The sequence below is a fragment of the Melopsittacus undulatus genome, chromosome 6, assembly GCF_012275295.1.
Source record: "Melopsittacus undulatus isolate bMelUnd1 chromosome 6, bMelUnd1.mat.Z, whole genome shotgun sequence".
Lineage (NCBI taxonomy): Eukaryota > Metazoa > Chordata > Aves > Psittaciformes > Psittaculidae > Melopsittacus > Melopsittacus undulatus.
This window is the reverse complement of record NC_047532.1, coordinates 82,956,979-82,975,648: the sequence shown is the minus strand read 5'-3', so window position 1 is coordinate 82,975,648 and position 18,670 is coordinate 82,956,979. Positions and strand designations below refer to the sequence as shown.

General features: G+C 45.4%; 1 protein-coding gene across 2 annotated transcripts in view; it reads left to right on the top strand.

Annotated features, from left to right (window-relative positions):
• GRIA3 (glutamate ionotropic receptor AMPA type subunit 3) overlaps window positions 1-15,475 on the top strand; it is a 145,797-nt gene extending 130,322 nt beyond the window's left edge. Inside the window, exons 14-16 of one of the 2 annotated variants that reach the window (XM_005148297.3) lie at window positions 11,914-12,028; window positions 14,021-14,268; window positions 15,196-15,475. In XM_005148297.3, coding sequence (XP_005148354.1) covers window positions 11,914-12,028; window positions 14,021-14,266 — 361 coding nt within the window. In that variant the 3' untranslated portion in view covers window positions 14,267-14,268; window positions 15,196-15,475. The remainder of the gene's footprint in view (window positions 1-11,913; window positions 12,029-14,020; window positions 14,269-15,195) is intronic. The other variant, XM_005148296.3, reaches the window with a different exon arrangement.
• The last annotated feature ends 3,195 nt before the right edge of the window (window positions 15,476-18,670 follow it).

Here is an 18,670-nt window from a genome sequence, read left to right as displayed (position 1 = left end):
ATATTCCTTTTTAGGCTGATATCTCTTTTGGAGTACATCTGAAATGACATGTGATGCAATACTACTCCATTTCTCAGCTGTTTCTTTTTAATCACAGCATTACTTTTCCAGTGTGCCCGTTGAGTTCTGCCCTCAGAGCCACGCTCCATAAAGCATCCCATTCCCAACCCCTTCTGAAATGGGAACGTGGCCATTAGCAAATGGAATTTGTTCCCCCATTTCTTTGTGCTGTTTTGCTTTGATACATTTTCAGCACAGCCGTCACCATTTGTGGCATAATTTCTTTAAGTGGCATATTTTTAGAAGGAATCTGTTCTGCATTACTTTAGATGATACCTGACATCTACAGAGCGCCATTGCCAAACGTGCTCTGCTTTAAAAAGATACCCCCAAGGAAGCATTTCCCAACTTTCCCTAAGGAAATGGCTGTCTTTAAAAGATGCAACTCAATTTATTTGAGCCATTTGTTTGAAATCATGTTAATCAGCATGAATTTACTTGCCACACATTCTATAGGCCTGGGTTATGAGCTGGAAAAGAGATACAATGGCTGGTCAGAGCCAGCAACAGTAGCACAGAGCTAATTCAGGCTCAGAGCTAGGAAAGTAATATGAAATTATCATATTGTGCAAGTTAGTGATAAAGCAAAAGAATACTTTAAAAGGAAGACATCAGAGTGTTTGTTTAATTGACAGCATATTAGGAAATAATACTGTATATGCTTTGTGCCAATAATGAAGTCTTAATGCTCTAGGAGTTCATTGGAGCATCTCACTTAGAGCATTGCCAAGAAGGGCAGAGAGCCTGCTCTGGTTTGCAGGAATATCTGTGCTGTTTGAGGGTATTTTGCTGGGATTGTAACTAGGAGACTCAGTACAACAATTTGGGATGAGCAGGATGCCCAGGCTGGTAGAGTCAGGGCTGGCATGTGAGAATTAGGAACTGCTTTGTTTTGCCTGCATAACCTTTAGCATTGTGGGAACTAGCTTTTCTGCCTTGTTGAAGGTGGAGCTGAGTGTGCAAGGAAACATGCTTGTGCAGTGTTAGCTGTGGTAGAGCCAGGCCTCATGCAGAGGTACCAATCCTGCCTTCTTGGCCATAAGGAATCTTAGAGAAAGACTTATGACTCCTGGACTCATTTGGATAATACCTGTAGTGCTGAATGTTTAATATTCATAAATTGCTTCCATTGAGTCATTTGTCCTGCATTGTAAGCATCAGTGTGGGAAAAGCCAAGGCACAGCTCCTTGGGACTGAGAGGGGAAAAGGAAAACAAGCAGCTCAAAGTGGGGCTTCCAGCAATGGGAGCAGGTCCCTTCCTTTGACCATCTGCCTGGGGGTCTGGGCTCGGCTGTTTCCTCTTTAATGGTAGCTGCTGTCACTTTGCATACAAAGGGAAAAGTAAATGCCTTTCTTCTTCTTCTTCAAAGTAATTCTGATGTTTCAGCATTGAGCTCACGTTGGAGGACGCAGGCACTTGTGCCTCTCTGGTGGATTTCTGTGTGCTCTCCAGCACTGTAATCATGGGTCGGACACCTCTAGCTTTATACAAGCAACGTAGCTGTTCTTTGAAAGTCTTGTATAGCCTTTGGAGTAAGCAGCACCCGCCTGAGGAGCCCGAGAGCAGGAAGCAGAAGAAGCCATCCCAAGAGGAAAATAAATCGTAGAAGATGGGGGGGAAAATGGATGTGTCTAGAGTCAAGAGAAAGAGAAGGTGAGGGGATAGCCCACGCACAAGGTAAGTTGAGTCTCTTGCTCATATCCATCCAGGTTAGAAGGATCCAGGCAATGACAGGAAAGATCCCTGTTAGTTCAGATGTTGTAGGGTTGAGCGTGATACTAAGCATCTGCTCTCCCTTATTCTGCCTCCTGTGTGGGTAGTTCTTCCTCCCACCCCCTCGGCGCATCTGTACCTCCAGTCTCAGGCACTGCTGTGAATGAACTACAGTGACTTGTTACGACTTGCATTTCCTAATCCAATAGGCATGTATTATTGCGTTAGCATTTGGCATCTCTATTAGATTATGATACTGTTAGTACAGAGTTTAATTTGTTTGAGCTACATTTATGAAACATATAAATATACTTTCCTAGAGGCAGTCGCTACTGGCAAACACAGGCTGCAAACTCTCTGCAGCATTTTGCAGTCTCAGCTGGGAACACCTCTGGCTCTGTGCAGGTGTACTCCGAGTGTGAGTAGGTGTCACAGTGACATTGTGCATCTGTGTATGTCTTCCAGTTAAAACATGGAAATTTAAAGTGCATACCAAGTTACTACAAGGAAAAAACCCACAGATCCCACAGGGATACAGTGATTGCTCCAGCCTGCCTTGAAACATAGAGTTCTTTTGGGCAGTTCAGTGTTTCTTGAACACTGTTTATGGAAAACACGTGAAGACTAGAACAAAGTTCACTTACAAAGAACTCTTGCAGCTACTGAATACTCAGCAGTAGCTAAAAGATCATCCCAACAGATCATTTGCCTAGTGCTGGAATGGCTGTGCTGTGTTCAGCACCCTTTGCAAAGCCTCTGGTTTGCAGGCGTTTGCCATCGGATCCAAACTGTGAGCAGTGCGCCAGTGCAGGAGTCACTAAGACCCTCCAACAGAAGCAGTCCTCACTGGCTGACACCCCATGTCGTGCTGCAGGAGAAGCCACTGCCTGTCTCCATCTCCCATAGCTGCAGGCTCTGTTGTCGCAGTACCACCATGTAAAGAAATGGTGAAAACTACTTTGTGTGCTGTTTCATAGAGAAGATTTTTGTCATCCCATGACAGTACCAACATGCACAAAAGAGGCAAAACGTGCAGCACCCTCCTGAAGGAGCATCCTTGCCCAGCTGTGGGATGGCCCCAGATGAGCCCATGGCCAGCACTGGCAATGGGGAGCTGCAGTCCTGGGGTGTTGCTCATTGGCACCCACAGCCTCAGTGCCTTCAGCAGCAGGAACCACTTCTGGCTCTGCTATTGAGGAAAAACAACATCCTTCTGCCGCAGGATTTATCACTGTGCCCAATGCCTCCGAGCACTACACCAGCCATCAGCATGCAGTGTGTTTCGTAGTGCCTGGGGATATATGGAGCTTGAGGCAATGAGTTTTAATCTTCTAATTTTGAAAGATCTTTGTCTTTTCAAACGAGATGGCTTCTGCTTTGATCCCTTCCTCTGCAAACCCATCAAGCATTTCAATCCCTCCAATGTTAAATCTTGTAGACGTGCAACTGCCGGTAGCACCGAGCAGCGAAGAAATGGTGCAGGTCTGAAGTGATAGCAAAAAGCAACCAGGTGTTCCTTTCTTAAAGAAGAAATGCTTTTCCATGAATTCCATATTAAATGTACAGTGCGAAATGCAGATTGCTTTCTGAGACAGAAGGCAACAAATAGGAATAGTGAGTGACTATGGTTTTCTACTTCTATTTTCAGGGCTCCTGCTTGAAGTATCACATAGCTGCAGTCTTTAAACAAACATAGTGGGTTTTTAATTATATACCCATTTCTATCTGAAATCTTTCCCCTCCCTCACATATGGGTGCGTAGCAAAACATGGAATTGTGGCAAGGGGACACTGCTATATTGGTAAATTATGACAGGCAGATAGATTTGAGCTCAGAAAGAGGAGCTCGTGGACAATGCATTCACCCGCAGGTTTTGTACCCAGTCAGAAGCTATTTCAGTAACAAGATCTGACAAAAAGCCCATTCAATAGTTACAGATCAGGCTGAGATTTATAGAGCTTGGGGGAATCAAGTGCCTTATTTGATTTAGATGGGTCTTTAACCTCAAGCAATGCCCTCTAGAGAATAATCACTGGTATCACTGATTTGGTATCACTTCCTGGGCTGTTTCTATCTTTATACTTTAACGATACTAAGGTGGTTGTTAGTGAGATTTTTATGGTATCCTGTCAAATTAAGCTGAGTGCCCCCACATCACTTCTGCATCTGTCATGCCCTGTGGGGCCATGCAACTGGCTCAGGGACCCAGTGGGGGGCCACTCAGGTCCCATGAGCAGGACTGGAGGCCCCATTAACATCACGTTTCCTTCCACCCATCAGAGCGGAGCAGGGAAGGCTGGTGATGTGCCACGATGGCTTTGAGGGGTTCCCTGTGGCGCTGCATGTGTGGGGCTGAAATCTCAGTGCAGAGCAATAGTGCAGTCATTCTAGGTCATTCTCCCTGTCCCCTTCAGGTATTTACCTTTCAGAGCATGGTAGAGGTGATGCTTCCCATGTGTCTGCTACAAGCTTCCCCTGAAGTCAGTGGAGTTTGCCAGTGATACCGACAGGAACCATTAATTCAGTGTTTTCAGTAGTTTTCCCCTACTGTTTTTGGAAACATTCTGAATTAAGAAAACACTTGTTTGTGCATTAATCCACTTGCCTTTCCTCTGACAACACAAGGTGGATTTTAGAAACCAGAGCATTTAATGTCTAAACTGTCATTGCAATGTTGGTCGGTTTGTGCTGACATCAGCGATCCCAGGGATGCTCCAGCCAGCAAGGACAGCTTTGGTCATAAGAAACAAGAGAAAAACAATAAGTGAGAGTGCTCTAAATATGTCAGATTCCCAGATTAGGCACAAATAACAGGGATTAAAAAGAAAACAAGTTAAGAAACCACTTTAAAATGTACTAATCAATACCTGGTAGCACAATGGACTTTTGCTTCCTTCACATCACTGGGGTTTGGATGGGAGGGATGGAGCTCTTGGTTTGGCTGCACGGCTCGCAAGGTTCTGCACACTGACTCAGGGGGAGGATGTCACACTTCATTCATATTGCACTATTCAGAGGACCAGATCTGCCAGAAACCTCCTGTGGCTTTTTGTTGCTCTGATCCCGCGAATCGGCAATAAACCTGGCCTAGCCAGATATTGGACCAGATTTACAGCTGCTCTGTGCCCATGTGGTGCGGCACAGCTGGAGCCCAGGGGTGTCTTTGGTGATGTGATTTTGCCTCCCCTAATATACCCAAACAGCCAGTGCCAGGGCACATCATAACACAAACAGCTTTGCTGTAAATACCGCATCCCTAGTGATGTGTGCCTGCTTTTCCATGGCACTTCTCCAACCAGAGTTACTTGGCATCTGATGTTGTAGTGCTGGGAAAAAATGAAAGAGGACATGCTAATGACCAGGCAGGATTTTACATTGCAGCAATGTGTATTAACTACGTGGGGCAGTCATGCTGCTGGCCTGCTAGCCAGAACTGTTAGCAATGCACACCGCTGCTGTTGGCCATGTCTACAAGATGTTTGGAGCCAGCACCCACCTGACTTGTGAGAAGGATCCCTGTTGCCACTGGCCTTAAATTCCTTGCCTTCATCACTGAATGAGATGGCACACATCCCTGCCTGGTGCCACTGGGGATGCAGATGTCCTGCCTGTGTAGCACTGCAGAAGCCAGTGAGCTCTCCTGCTTGGGTACCACTCATAGAATCAATGGAATTGTGGCAATTGGAGTTCTTGCCTGGTGGTTGGCATCCTCCTGAGCCCATCCAGGCATCCCTCCTTGGGCCAAGGTGCTGATCAGCTCTTCTGCAGCTTGTTCCCTTCTATCCTGAGCCTCAGCTCTGGGTGTGAGTGGAGGAAGGACATTTTCAAATCCAGAGAGGAGCTCTCAGTGTTGATGTTGTTCTGGTCTTCTTTCAAGCTTGTGGGTGATTTCTTCACCTTCTAAACCTGAAAACATCTGCATTTGGACTGAAGATGCTGCAAGCAACAGTGATGAGAAGATGCCATACTGTACCCTGTACACCAAATGTTCTATGGAACATCATAAACCACCTGATGATGAGTGAAAGGTCAGGGCAGCCCTCAGGCAGCCTTCAGTGAAACCCCTGTGCTGCACACCCCATCCTGCCCAACTGAGGAAGCTCCAAAGAGCCTGTACTTGTTAACACCTTTGCTCTGCAGCTCCCTTTGCTGAAAGACTGTGTCTAAATGCTCTGAATTCTGAGTTCATGGTTTGAGGGAGCAGTGTGCTGTTTGCCATGTTCATCTGCTCTCCTTGGCAATGATCACTTTTGGGTATAACATTTATATTGCATCCATTAGAGCATAGAATGGGATGTGAATTATCCAAAGCTGTTCCAATCACCACTTAAATCTTTATGGATTGCAAGTAATAAACATAACTACAGTGTTGCTGAGACTTTATACCGCTAAAACACCAGTTACACACAGCCAGTGAAACTTTACAGGTTATTGGGTGAGATTTTCAAGTCCCAGAGTGAGTTTTGCTCCTAAATCTCAGCATCTCTTCTCTGTATCACCTGCTGTGACTTGTGAGGACCAAACCAAACACTGGCTACAAAGTGCTAGCATCAGTACATCCCATCCCAGTACATTCCTGGAAAACAGCCCTTTCCTGGCAAGATCAAGATGTTCTTTCATAAATTGACTGCACTTTTCCAAGAAGCTGCTCATTCTCTTCTCTGCAGTGCAAGTTCATTCAGCAAAGGGTCCTGTCTGCAGCACAGGCACATAAACATGATGGCCAGTAAATGGAATTAGATTGCCTTAAAAGCAGCCTGGCCAGCTTTTTCTGTTGTATGTGGAACTTCAGCCTGCTGGATCTCTTTCTTAAGCCAGTTGAAGCTAGAGTGATGGCACTAGGTAAAATGTCTGGTTTAGGGTTATCTACTTTATGTAGGTGTAGGAAAAATCATGAAAAAGAACCTAAAATGTCATTAATCAAAGACCTGTTACAATTTATTCGAGAGGGACAGAAATTGTATGTTCTCACCTTTGGGACTAATAAAGGACTATACCTATGGAAAACAGGTAATGATGAAACTTCCAGTATCTGAAGGGGGCCTACAGGGTTGCTGATGAGGGACTGTTCATTAGGGACTGTAGTGATAGGACAAGGGGTAACGGGTTGAAACTTAAACAGGGGAGGTTTAGATTGGATATAAGGAAGAAATTCTTTACTGTTAGGGTGCTGAGGCACTGGAATGGGTTGCCCAGGGAGGTAGTGAATGCTCCATCCCTGGCAGTGTTCAAGGCCAGGTTGGATGAAGCCTTGGGTGATATGGTTTAGTGTGAGGTGTCCCTGCCCATGGCAGGGGGGTTGGAACTAGATGATCTTGAGGTCCTTTCCAACCCTAACTATTCTATGATTCTATGAAATAGAATGAAAAAGCATACAGCAGCTCGCTCTTCTGAGGGATGATCTCATATGGCAGCATGGTGAACATACTCAGCCTGGCAGCAATGCTGTATTTAATGCAAGATCAGCACTGATGACAAAGAAGTGTTGTCACAGATCCCGAATTTGGAAGGAGAGGTGGCCAGGAGTTTTAGACTGAACCCAGCATTTCAGGGACCTATTTCAGGGGTGAGATGTCAATGAGTGAATGCATCATCCTGTCACCTGGGGCCACCAGCAACAAGGGTGCAGCAGGACTTTGGGAGCTGGTGTCCTCAGCCATTGGGGGTGAAGAGCAGCAGGGAAGAGGCCCCAGAGCCATGCAGCAAAGAGAAGAGGACATTGCCTTTGAGATGGTGTTGGTTGTGTTTGGAAGAAGACTGGCACAGCTTGGTCTCTAGCAGCAACTGATGGCTGAAGAGGAAGGTGATGCAGCCAGCACCTGAGTGTGTCTCCTACCAGGGGAGTAGAGAAACCAAACTGCTGAAACAGGGATGAAACCCACCTCTGTCCCAGGTGTAAAATGGTGTTTGCAGCCAGCTCTGATGAAGTGAAGCCTCTCAGAACAGATGGGCACCAATCTTCTTAAAGTCACACCTCTCAAATAAATCAATCATAGCAAATGGCTTAATTTGCTATTTGGGGCAATACTGTTCCATATGAGACTCTTCGTACCATTTCTCCAGTCATTTGTAGATGTCAGCAACAAACATCTTAGCAGGGTTTGGTAATGCTGCCCAACAGACCCAACCTCGTGTGGTTAAGCCTGGATAAGCCAAGCCTACTAAATCTGGATGAAAAGCACAAGCAAGTAAAAAAAATATCCTTCAGTTATCATGAGGAAGAAGAGAACTACAAGTCTCTATGACATCCAGAACACTGACATCCTGATCCTAATTGCCTCAGTGGACATACAGAGCACAACAAGAGAACAACAAGAACATTTTCCTTTGATAAAAGCAACCAAACTAATAGAGAGCTGGTCTGCAAACCACACAGGGGGGAGATGAAAAAGAATGCTGTCATGAATTAAAGCAGACAAAACCCAGCTGAAGCCACCTGGGAAAGGGCTGAAGACCTCATAGGATATCCCATACAGCCCAACAGCAACCTAATTAAATAAGCAGCTGGAAAGCACAAGATTACCCCAGGAGAAAGATGAGGAAATGGAAGTTTATTGAGATAGAGACCCAGAAACTGAGTAAATGATCCTCTGAGCTGGTTTTGGGCAGCACAGCTGGCCAGGAAGACAGGCAGGCAACTGGGACTCAGCCTTCCAAGGGGAACTGGGCTTATTTAATCCATGTTCCTCTGCCTCTAAGGCAATAAAAGAAAACCCTTTCTCAAACAAAAAGTGCCAGGACAAGCTATGAAGAATCTTCCTTCTGCAGCCAACATCCCTCACCCCAGAAGAACACTGTGCTTCACTCTACAATAGCCAACCAAACACTGGTAGCCTTCAGCCTTCTAGCATGGGCAGGGTGCTGGTACTGCCCGAGGACCTCCTTTGGGAGCGGTTGAGTTGCAAGCAGTGTGGAGGATTCACATTCAATGTGCAATGGTGAGCGCTTGGTGACACAAATGCCACTATCCAGACCTCCATGGGGATTTCAGCCAAAGCTATGCCTGACTCTGTTAAATGGAACAAGCCTAGACAGCTACACAGAGATGAGCAATCAGAATATGCACCAGCAGCCAGGCTCACTTTTCAATGTATTTACTTATCTTGGGAATCTGGGAGCTGAGGGGTCCATCCCACACCAGCTTACATTGTACCCCATGGATGACGCGCTGGACCAGGGGCTGCAGAGACATCACATCTTCTCCCACCATCAGGTCCCTCATACCATGTTGCACCTGAGAGCAGATCATGCATTAAGAGGTGTTGGGATAAATTTCCTGGAAGCAAAGTTGTTGCTTAGGACTGATTGAACAAGCTGCATCGTGTGATACACAAGTTAGTGTCTTTCCTAGCACATTCAGAGGGATGCTTCGCCCTGGTACACACTGTTCATCCCAGTGCAAAACAACAGAGCTGAGATGGGCCGGAGCTCACTCAGGCACTCAGACCTGGTTGTCTGTGTGTTGGATGTACGGGATGGGCTCAGACAGGGGAGGATAGGCACCAGCCCTTCTTCATGTCAGACTTGCTTCCAGCAGTTCCTCCTTACATAGTCCTTACACAAGCTGCCTGTCTTCTAGCAGCCACCTGCAGTCATCCGCATGCCAAGCCTACAGCATGGGGTTCTTATGGCACGGGAGCAGCCCAGCATGGATACAGCTCCTCCAGCAAAGGGTTGGTGGGTCTGAAGAGTGCAGCAGCTCCTCAGCACTTGTTCTGCTTCTCCTACCAGGACAGAGGGACAAGGCAAATCACTTCAACCTGAGCACTACCTCACCTGACAAACAGGGCCATGACAAACTATAGTGAAACCCCCAGTTTAGGCAAATTCCCATCTGTTTAGTTAAGATAATTTTAGTTTACTACTACTTTTTTCTTCCCTGGCAATTGCGTGTGTGCAATTTGCTGCAATCTTGCCTCTAAAAAAAATATAAAGCAGCCTAATTAGCATATTAAGCCTCCTCATTTCCCAATACTGTATAATGTTGTGAAAGCTAATCTATAATGTATTGGGTACTATGCAAATTCTCTGTGCTCCATACGGGGTTTATAAAGGCATGCAAATTAAAAATAGGGTTTGGAATAGGACTGGGGGGAGGGGAGAATTTGCACAATAGGAAATGCGGATAGGAGGAAAGGTGTTTATAACCTTCTCCCTATTGTTTGTGTATTCTCAGCTGCGCAATGTTTTTCAAAGCGGAGAGATGTATTGCATAAAAATCTCTCCAAATTGGATAGTTTTTAAATGAAATTTAAATTGAGAGTGCTGTTCTCTAAGCAATAATCCATACCATGCTTTCTGCTGGGGCTTGTAATGGGTTGGTAGAAGCACTCGCTTCCACTCACTTGCATTGCAATCATGCACGGCTTCATGTAGCATCTTTGCCTGGGTGTCACCAGCGGCCTCATCACAACACAGCTGCCCAAGGAGGGCACATAGGGGTGGTTTGGCCACGACCTGCCCCATAAGCATAAACCCCAATGGGGCCGGTGCCTTACCTGCAGCACCCAGCGCGTTCGCAGTGCCTGTGGAGCGTGCTTGGATCCTGTTGATGTTTTATAGCCCTGCCTATAGGTGATGCAGACATAGCAGTGATACAGCTGGTGGTGCAGCGGCTCCGTGCGTGCTGCCAGAGCCGAGCCAGCACACACGGTCTGTCTCATGCAGCTTGTCACTGCCGCCCGTCGGCTGTGCCTGGTCGGGTGCATGCAGCTTCCCTGACTGATGCTTAATTAGATTACAGCTGCTGCTTAAAAATAGCCGGGTTATAAACATAAAACCCTGGCTGGTGTCACAGCAAGGCCGGGAGGAGTGATGCTGCCTCTGCCTGGCCAGCAGGGAAGCTCTGCTCACACAGGCAGTGCCGCATTCCTGCCTCAAGGAACAGTGATTCTCCTCTCCTCGACAGGTTTTCCCTGCTTTTTGCCTCGTTTATCTTATGGTACTGCACAACCTGCCTGGCACAGCCTGTCCTCACTCTGTGGATGCTGCTCCCTGCCTATCTCCTACCTCTGCCCAAAGTGGACATATAGATAGGCAGGGAGCAGCAGAAGCGAGAAGTGAGGCTGACACCAGGGCAGACGTGGCTGAGCTCCTGCATCTCCACTGACAGCAGGCATGGATGGACCCACAGCAGGGCACGTTGCAGGGCAGCCATGTGTGTGTCTGCCTAATGTTTTATCCCATGCAAAGTGGCACAGCATCATTAAGGATAAGGGCCCATTCCTTTCATTCTCACCAGCACAGTCATGGAGCGGAGATCAAAGCTGTTCAAGCAGGAGCTGAAGATGTCCCTGGCAGAGGGCCTCTTGGAAACAGGCAGGAAAAACTCCAAGACATCACACAAGGAGGAAATGGAAATGGCAAAATCCAACTGAGGACTTCTCAGGCACTGCTTTCCCATAGGGAAGCGATGGGTATGCTCCGATCCCCCTGGGCCTGCAGGCTCTTGGCAGCACCACAGTTGGTAGCTCCCTTAATTCTGCTAATCCCCCCCCACCCTAATGCTTCCAGACAGTGTTTCCATGTTCACTTGTGTTCCATATAGGTCTGTATTTGCTTATTACTTCCTGCATCTCCCTGGACCAGTAATGTTCAGGATGCAGCAGCTCCAAGGGAGAGCAGCGCCTGTGCTGTGCCTCTGAGCACAGCCTCTTAACAGCCACTGGAGCTGGAGAAATCACCACCAAGAGGGAAACAGGCAGGAGGGATGGCAAAACCTGCCTGTTGATCCCACCCTGGGGTATCTGCTTTGCAGATGTACACACACACAAGCACAGTTACTCGTTGCTGGGGCTTTGCTGTCTGTTAGTGCAAAATGAGGGGTCCTGCTAGATCAAACCCACTGTAAAGCTACTGTGAATGCCTGTGATTGCACCAAACTGGGAAATTGGACTTGCTTTGTTTCTAGTACCTTCATTTAACAGTGAGTGCCGATTACTCAAAGCGATATGGGCAGGACCTGGTAATATAGCATTACTGTAGCATTAACTTAAGGGGATGATCCAGTTGCCTGCAGTGTAAATACTTTGTGGCCAGGAACCCTGCTTTATCGCTTTGTATAGTTTTAAAGTAGTTTAAAGATTGAATAACATAAAATAACATAATATAATGTTATTTATGTTATTTCCCACGTGAAGAACTCCTGTAAACCTTGCAGTATTGAAACTCAGTGAACAAGGCATCTTAGACAAGCTGAAAAACAAATGGTGGTACGATAAGGGTGAATGTGGAGCCAAGGACTCCGGAAGTAAGGTCAGTCGCTGAAGGTCTTTTTGTACTGATTAGCAATCACATTTTGACCCACTGTTTGTTTATACAAAGAATGACTTTCAAAAGTTGATATTTACATTTTGAAGGTTGAAAGAAAGGAATAGGAAAAATAATTAAGTCTCTGAACGTGACAGCATTTTTCTTGTGTGCAGTAGCAGGAGGTAGTTGTAAGTATGCTTTACTATGTGAGTATTTTGCTAGAGGAACATGGAGAGAGAAGCCCCCAGAGCCTCTCAGGCTGGTACCTTCATTTAAGTGTGCCAGTTGCAGCACAGTCAATGTGTATTATTCACTGGTTTTATTGAAGAAAACACATTTTTGTTTCAAACTCCTGACTTACATTCTCTACATGTCAGTTTGGGGAACAGCCGCATGCTTGCTAAAGGTGGACAATTTCAGGACAGGTCTGCAATAAGGAAAAACAAATGCCCTTCCTGTCCTATTTCCCAATTCAATTTGGAATTGGTTTGATTTTTAAATGTAGGAATCCTATGGATAACTCATTATGTAAAAAATATATGTTCTTCTTTATGCTGCTCTGAACCCTTTTGCTGCTGCACTGCTCTGTCCCACACTGCAGGACTGCTTTAGAGGCCAGTGGAGATCCACCTCTCTGGTGGCAGTGGATAACCCAGTACACTTAAATTGCAGGAAGTGTTTACTTACACCTCTCAGCTAAAAGAAAACACAGAGGATTTTTGGGTTTAATGCTCATCGAGGCATTGAGGAGAAAAATCCTATAGAAGTGCTGGGCTTATTGCAGTAAAGGACGTTTTGAAAGGCACCGAGAGGAGGAGAGATCCAGCTCCAGCTGAAATCAGTCACAGTCGAGTTCCTGAGTCCCCTGGTGCCTTTGGAAGTGCTCTCTATAATCATTCAAACAGAAAGCTGTAATTTGGAAGCACCCTCTCAGTGTTGGAGGACAATTTCAAGTCCCATCAAAGCCAATAATAAAAATTCATTGATTTCAGCTGGACTGGAAGTTGCTCAGGGCACAGCCCTGTAGCTGGTGTCTGAGATAAATCTGGGATTGTGGGACATCTGAAAGCACAACAGCTGCAGAAGGAAACTGATTGAAAGGAGGTGTAAATAAGTAACAGCTTTAGTTTGAATGGCAGGACATTTGCTACCTCTACACAAACTGTCCATGAAATGAACAGATACTTGCAAGGTAGATAGTACTTTAGTCTGTATGCAAGTATTCCTCTCCCTGAAGTACTTCTAAACCTAGCTCTATCAGCAGGCATCCCGTGGGCACAGCCCCTTGCATTATCTGCCTGGCCAGGCCCATCACATCAACTCCATCCACCCTGCGCAGCAGCAAAAGAGTTGCAGCAATATTTAATATGATCACTGAATCCTGTTCTTAAAAATGCAAGCTTTCTGCTCCATCTGACATGTATTAAAGGGAGGTAAACCCTGACCAGCCCTTTTTCATGTTACAATGACTGGTTTTATTCAGTAACTCATTCTCCCTTGGTTACCAAAGGTGCTAGTTTAGCTTAGGGCCCTGCTGCTTGACCTTAAAGTAACTGACCATCTTCCTAGGGTGGGTTTTTTTTCTCCTAACTGTTGAAAACAAGGTAGATGAGTTTAGCAGCGTCTCTATAATGTTATGTACATTCACCAAAACCAAGTGTTTTATGCTGTTTTAAACCTGCTGGTTTATGCAGCCACTGCTTTCCCCATAGAGCATTCCAGAGGGGTCTTTGCTACCAGGGATGCTTGGCTATAGGCAGGTTTACCCAGGGATGCCAAAGGCCTGGGGAAATCAGTGGCCACAATAACCTCATTGCCTTGGAGTCAGCCAGGGTTTCACCCACCAAAGGGTGGGAGACAGAGCAGTCCCTGGGCTGCTGGGATGGGGGGACAGCATGAGTGTAGTTATTCCAGCTAGACTTAAGTGTTAAATAGCCTGTTGTCTGTCTGTCTGCTCCTCACAGCTAAACTAACACCGCGGCTCATTTCTCTTAGGACAAGACGAGCGCTCTGAGCCTGAGCAATGTTGCTGGGGTTTTCTATATCCTTGTTGGAGGCCTCGGGCTGGCCATGATGGTGGCACTGATCGAGTTTTGCTACAAGTCTCGGGCTGAGTCCAAGCGAATGAAACTCACCAAGAACACCCAGAACTTCAAACCTGCCCCGGCCACCAACACCCAGAATTATGCTACCTACAGAGAAGGCTACAACGTGTACGGCACAGAAAGTGTGAAAATCTAGGGGTACGGCTGTGGGCCGGGACCTAAACCCTCTGGGTTTTCTTTCTTTCTGTCTGTTTTTCAGCTGTGGGTGATCTTTGTTGTGTGAATCAGCCACTGCTGCAGGAGGGCTTGTGAAACATTGTCTGGTGGCCATCTCAGAGTGTTAGTGATGTAAATGTTTTCCCTGAACGGAAGTAAGCTTGGTACCATCCTATATTGTGATCAGTGACAGCTGTCTTCATAGAATGATTGGAGTTGGAAGGGACATTAAAGCTATCTTGTTCTAACTCCCTGCCATGGAGAGGGACACCTTCCACTAGAGGTGGTTCTTCCAAGCCCCATCCCACCTGGCCTTGAACACTGCCAGGGATGGGCAGCCACAGCTTCTCTGGGCACCCTGTGCCAGCGCCTCAGCACCCTCACAGGGAAGAGCTTCTGCCTAATACCTAATCTAGATCTACCCTCTTCAGTTCAAAGCCATTCCCCTCTTGTCCTACCACTACATGCCCTTGTTTACAAGTCCCTCTTATAGGCCCCTTTTAGGTATTGGAAGACTGTTACAAAGCCTCCCCTGAACCTTCTCTTCTCCATGCTGAAGTGAGTACCTTCTCTCTCCAGCATGGTGCTAGTTCAGTGCATATAGAAGTGTTTTGTTAGTCCCTTTGCAAAATACTGTCATCAGAATTCACATCTTTCTTGCCAGTGACCTCTTCCCCTTTATTTTTAAGCTATAATCAGGCCAGGTAAGTGCTTTTAACAAGTCTCAAAAAACCTACAATAGAATGGAAGAAGTCTACACTAGAAACCATCATTTCTGAAGCATCAAAAGTAGGGTTGAATAGCTGAAAAACTGAAGTCAGTTGAATTGTTGGCCCATCAGCCACAGACTGTGCCTCTCCCTGCCCCTTGCCACCAGGAACTGATGGAATCTCTCTGGCTTTATTGTAGATCCTCACCCTGGCAGCACGCAAGAGGAGAAGCAGCAGAGAATGTGGCTACTTCATGGATTCGGACCACCTGAGCCAGTTGTACTCTCTCCGAGGTGTCAGGCATGACACGCGTTGATGATGGTGCAATGTACTTTTAATAGGAAAAACTGATATTTTTTTCCTTCAGTGCCTTATGGAAGACTCTGAGACTCACAACAATGCAAACCATCACCGAAATATTCTTGCTTTGCTTGAAAGAAGAAAAAAGAAGGAAAGGAAAAAAGGAAAAGGAAAGAAAATAGGGAAAAAAAGAAAAAAAAGAAGAAAAAAAAGGAGAAAAAAGAAAAAGAAGAGAAAAAAGAAAAAATAAAAGAAAGGAAAAGAAACAAGAAAAGAACAGAAAAGAGAAAAGAAAAAAGAGGGGAAAGAGAAAAGAAAAGAAAGAGAAAAGGAAGATAAAGAAGAGAAGATAAGGAAGGAGAAGAAGAGAAAGAGGAAAGAGGAAAAGGAAAGAACAGGTAACAAGATATTAGTATGTGGGAAAAAACAAATCTTGTACAAAATCCGTGCAACAAAAGCCATTCTTTGATACCACTGCACAGGAAATGAACTTGTACCTGAGAGCAAACCGCGGCCGGTTTCATCAGCCACCCCAGTCGTATCCGATTGTGAAACTCCTCCTGACACACAAAGCCTCAGAAATGTGCTGCGTGCGAACACGGACTGGCCTGTCACTGCTTGTACGAGCTGATGTCAAGGTGTTTCTGTATTTACTTACCGGTGGTGTGATTCATTTCTTGTCTGAGCCACTTTAACTCTCCAGCTAATCTGAGCAATTCTGTATAGCAGTAAAGGCTGTGACACCTGGAGAAAAGGATTTGTGCATTAAAAGCAGTTAAGGTCAATGACTGTGAACCTGTACATCCAAAAGAAAGTAATCTGTGGAACTGCATGTCTTGCTTCCAGATCAGTAAATTAATTTCTTGACAAGGTAGCTAAAGTGCAGGCAGAAAATATTGCATTCCTGGGGTTTTTTTCTATCATCAGGCATACCTACAGGTGCTTTAATAAAGTGACATTGGGTGGCATTTAAAAGGAAAATAAAGAGAAGAAAAGCTACTTGCTGTTTAGGTTCAGACCATATATCTCTTTTCTTGCTGTGCATTTGCATTTTAATTCACTGTTTAATATCAAGCAATGAAGCAAGAGAAGCACAGGTTAGTTTTGCCCAGGCCTGCTTCTGCTTCCGCCCCCAGTTCTCTCACAACTAGCACTGTGCTCAGCTAATGCTTCTCGGGAAGGGTTATTTTAAACCAGAAGTAAGGAAAGAGGATAGTAACTCAAAGTAGAGCTGCAGTTCCAGGGTAATATTAAGCGATCTAACATGATTCCTGCTAGTACTGTTATATTATATCAGCTCCTGCCAACTCTTGTTTCATGGCTACTGGTGAGAGGATGCTCCTGTCCTTGCCCCCTATGGGAAGAGGACACCGCACTCCAGCCAACACTGCTACAGGTAGGGGCTCACTATTACTCACATCAACGTCTTAGGCAGCAGCAGCGTTTCAGCCTTGAACCTCTGCCTGGAAACTACTTAACTTCATCTTAAAAATAAAGTAAAATTAAAAAAAAATAGCAAAAGACAAAAAAAACAACCTTTAAACATATTGTCAATCATGGGAAATGTTCAATGGAATATCTGCATACTAATTACCTCTAATCGACAATATGTATTTTCTGTAGTTTACTATAGAGTTTTATTTCATCAGTAACATACAACGAAAAGGAAATCCATTTAAAGCAGTCTGACCCTTAGGCATTTAGTTTGCTGATGATAGATTTGAACTTTTAATAGGATTAAAAAAAATAATAATAAAAAAAAGAGATTCTATGGGGAAAGTCTTGTTAAAAATAAGCATTTCCAACAAAATGTAATATAAAAACCATTTTAAAAGCTCGTAGGAGAATAATTTATTGTTCACGTTTTTAACAAGATATTGACAACAAATCGTTGGGTTTCATTTTCTTTTCATCAAACTGTGATTTCTTTTCAACTCCTGAAGGCGACCACGGCCCCAACGTGGGCGAGCTAAAGCTGTGCAGTACGAGTTGTATTTAAAACAGGCGTTTTTCTTAAGAGCTGTATAAAAGATGTATGTTTATCAGGTTCATTTTTAAGTGGCTTCACTCCCGTGAAGGGGCTTTGGGAAATGGTTTGGTATTTTTTAAACCTGCATGTAAAGCTACAACAAAACGTGTTGAGTGCTTACCAATCCCGGCTACCAACTTCGAGCTAGCGGAAGTTCGGCAGTAGTCTCACCATGATTTGTTTCAGTGCGTTTTACTTTGGGGGATTTGGGGATTTTTTCCTTGTCTTGGGTTTTATTTTCTTCCTTCCTCATTTTTTTTTCCTTATTTTTTTGGTTTTTTTGGGAATTTCCTTTCCTGGTTTTGGTCTTTGAAACTGCACTTCAGTGAGCAGAAAAAATTGCCAAGCGAATTAATGGCTGTAAAAGCATAAACTGCATGTGTGGGCATCAATTACCGAGCCTCATTTTAATGAGGCGTTGTACAAAGAGTTTTAATACATTTTGTAAATAAAACTGTAAAGAAAAAACATTAAAGAGCCCGCTGATCTTTTCACCACCAGCACTGAACCAAGGATGCTGCTAGGAAATGCATATTCCTGTTCTGGTACCCTGCAAACAAACTGGTTTCACTCTTGATGACCCCTCTGGCCAGTTCCAAAGGGCACCCTGGGTGGCAGGAAGGGATGCTATGCCCTGCCCTGGAGTAGCCAGCAGCACAGGTAAATCATTCCCTCACTCTGACTCTACAGATGTATTTTCCTGCAGTTCCCATATATTCAGCAATGTTTTGACAAGAAAAACAAACTTCACCAACATTACAGCTAATCCCAACTCTAATTTATGGAGTTTACCTCATCCACACTTTATTTTTCCTAGTCACCACAAACAATGAACCATAGAAGTAATCCCGGTGTTAAACACCTGGTGTGCACCCAAGTCACATCCCAGCAAGGGCAAGGCTCAATCAGCCTCATGGTCCCCATCAGAAGCCAGCTCCCACTGGGCTCTTTCCAGGGTCCACATGGGTGATGAGTGCCCAGTGCCAGCTGAGTGGAGCAGTGTAAGGCTTCACTGGGCTGTGGAGATGTGAAGATCCCAACAGTGAGGGCCCTAAGCAAGGAGTGCTGATACAGAGCCGGCAGCATTGGACCTGAGCGACCGGCTTGGTACCCCCTGGCCAAAGCACACCTTGAAACCCAACCAGATTTGATGCAGGGAAAAAACACATGTGGCAGTCATCTCTTCCCAGGGCAGCACTTGGTGCCCAGCAGTGGGTTCTGGCTGTGGACAGAGCTGCCATCAACTGTGGTGCCTGTTGTACCTGAGCACAGTGGTGGGACACAGGCACTGAGCTCACCTACATGTCTTAGAATCATAGAATAGTTAGGGTTGGAAAGGACCTTA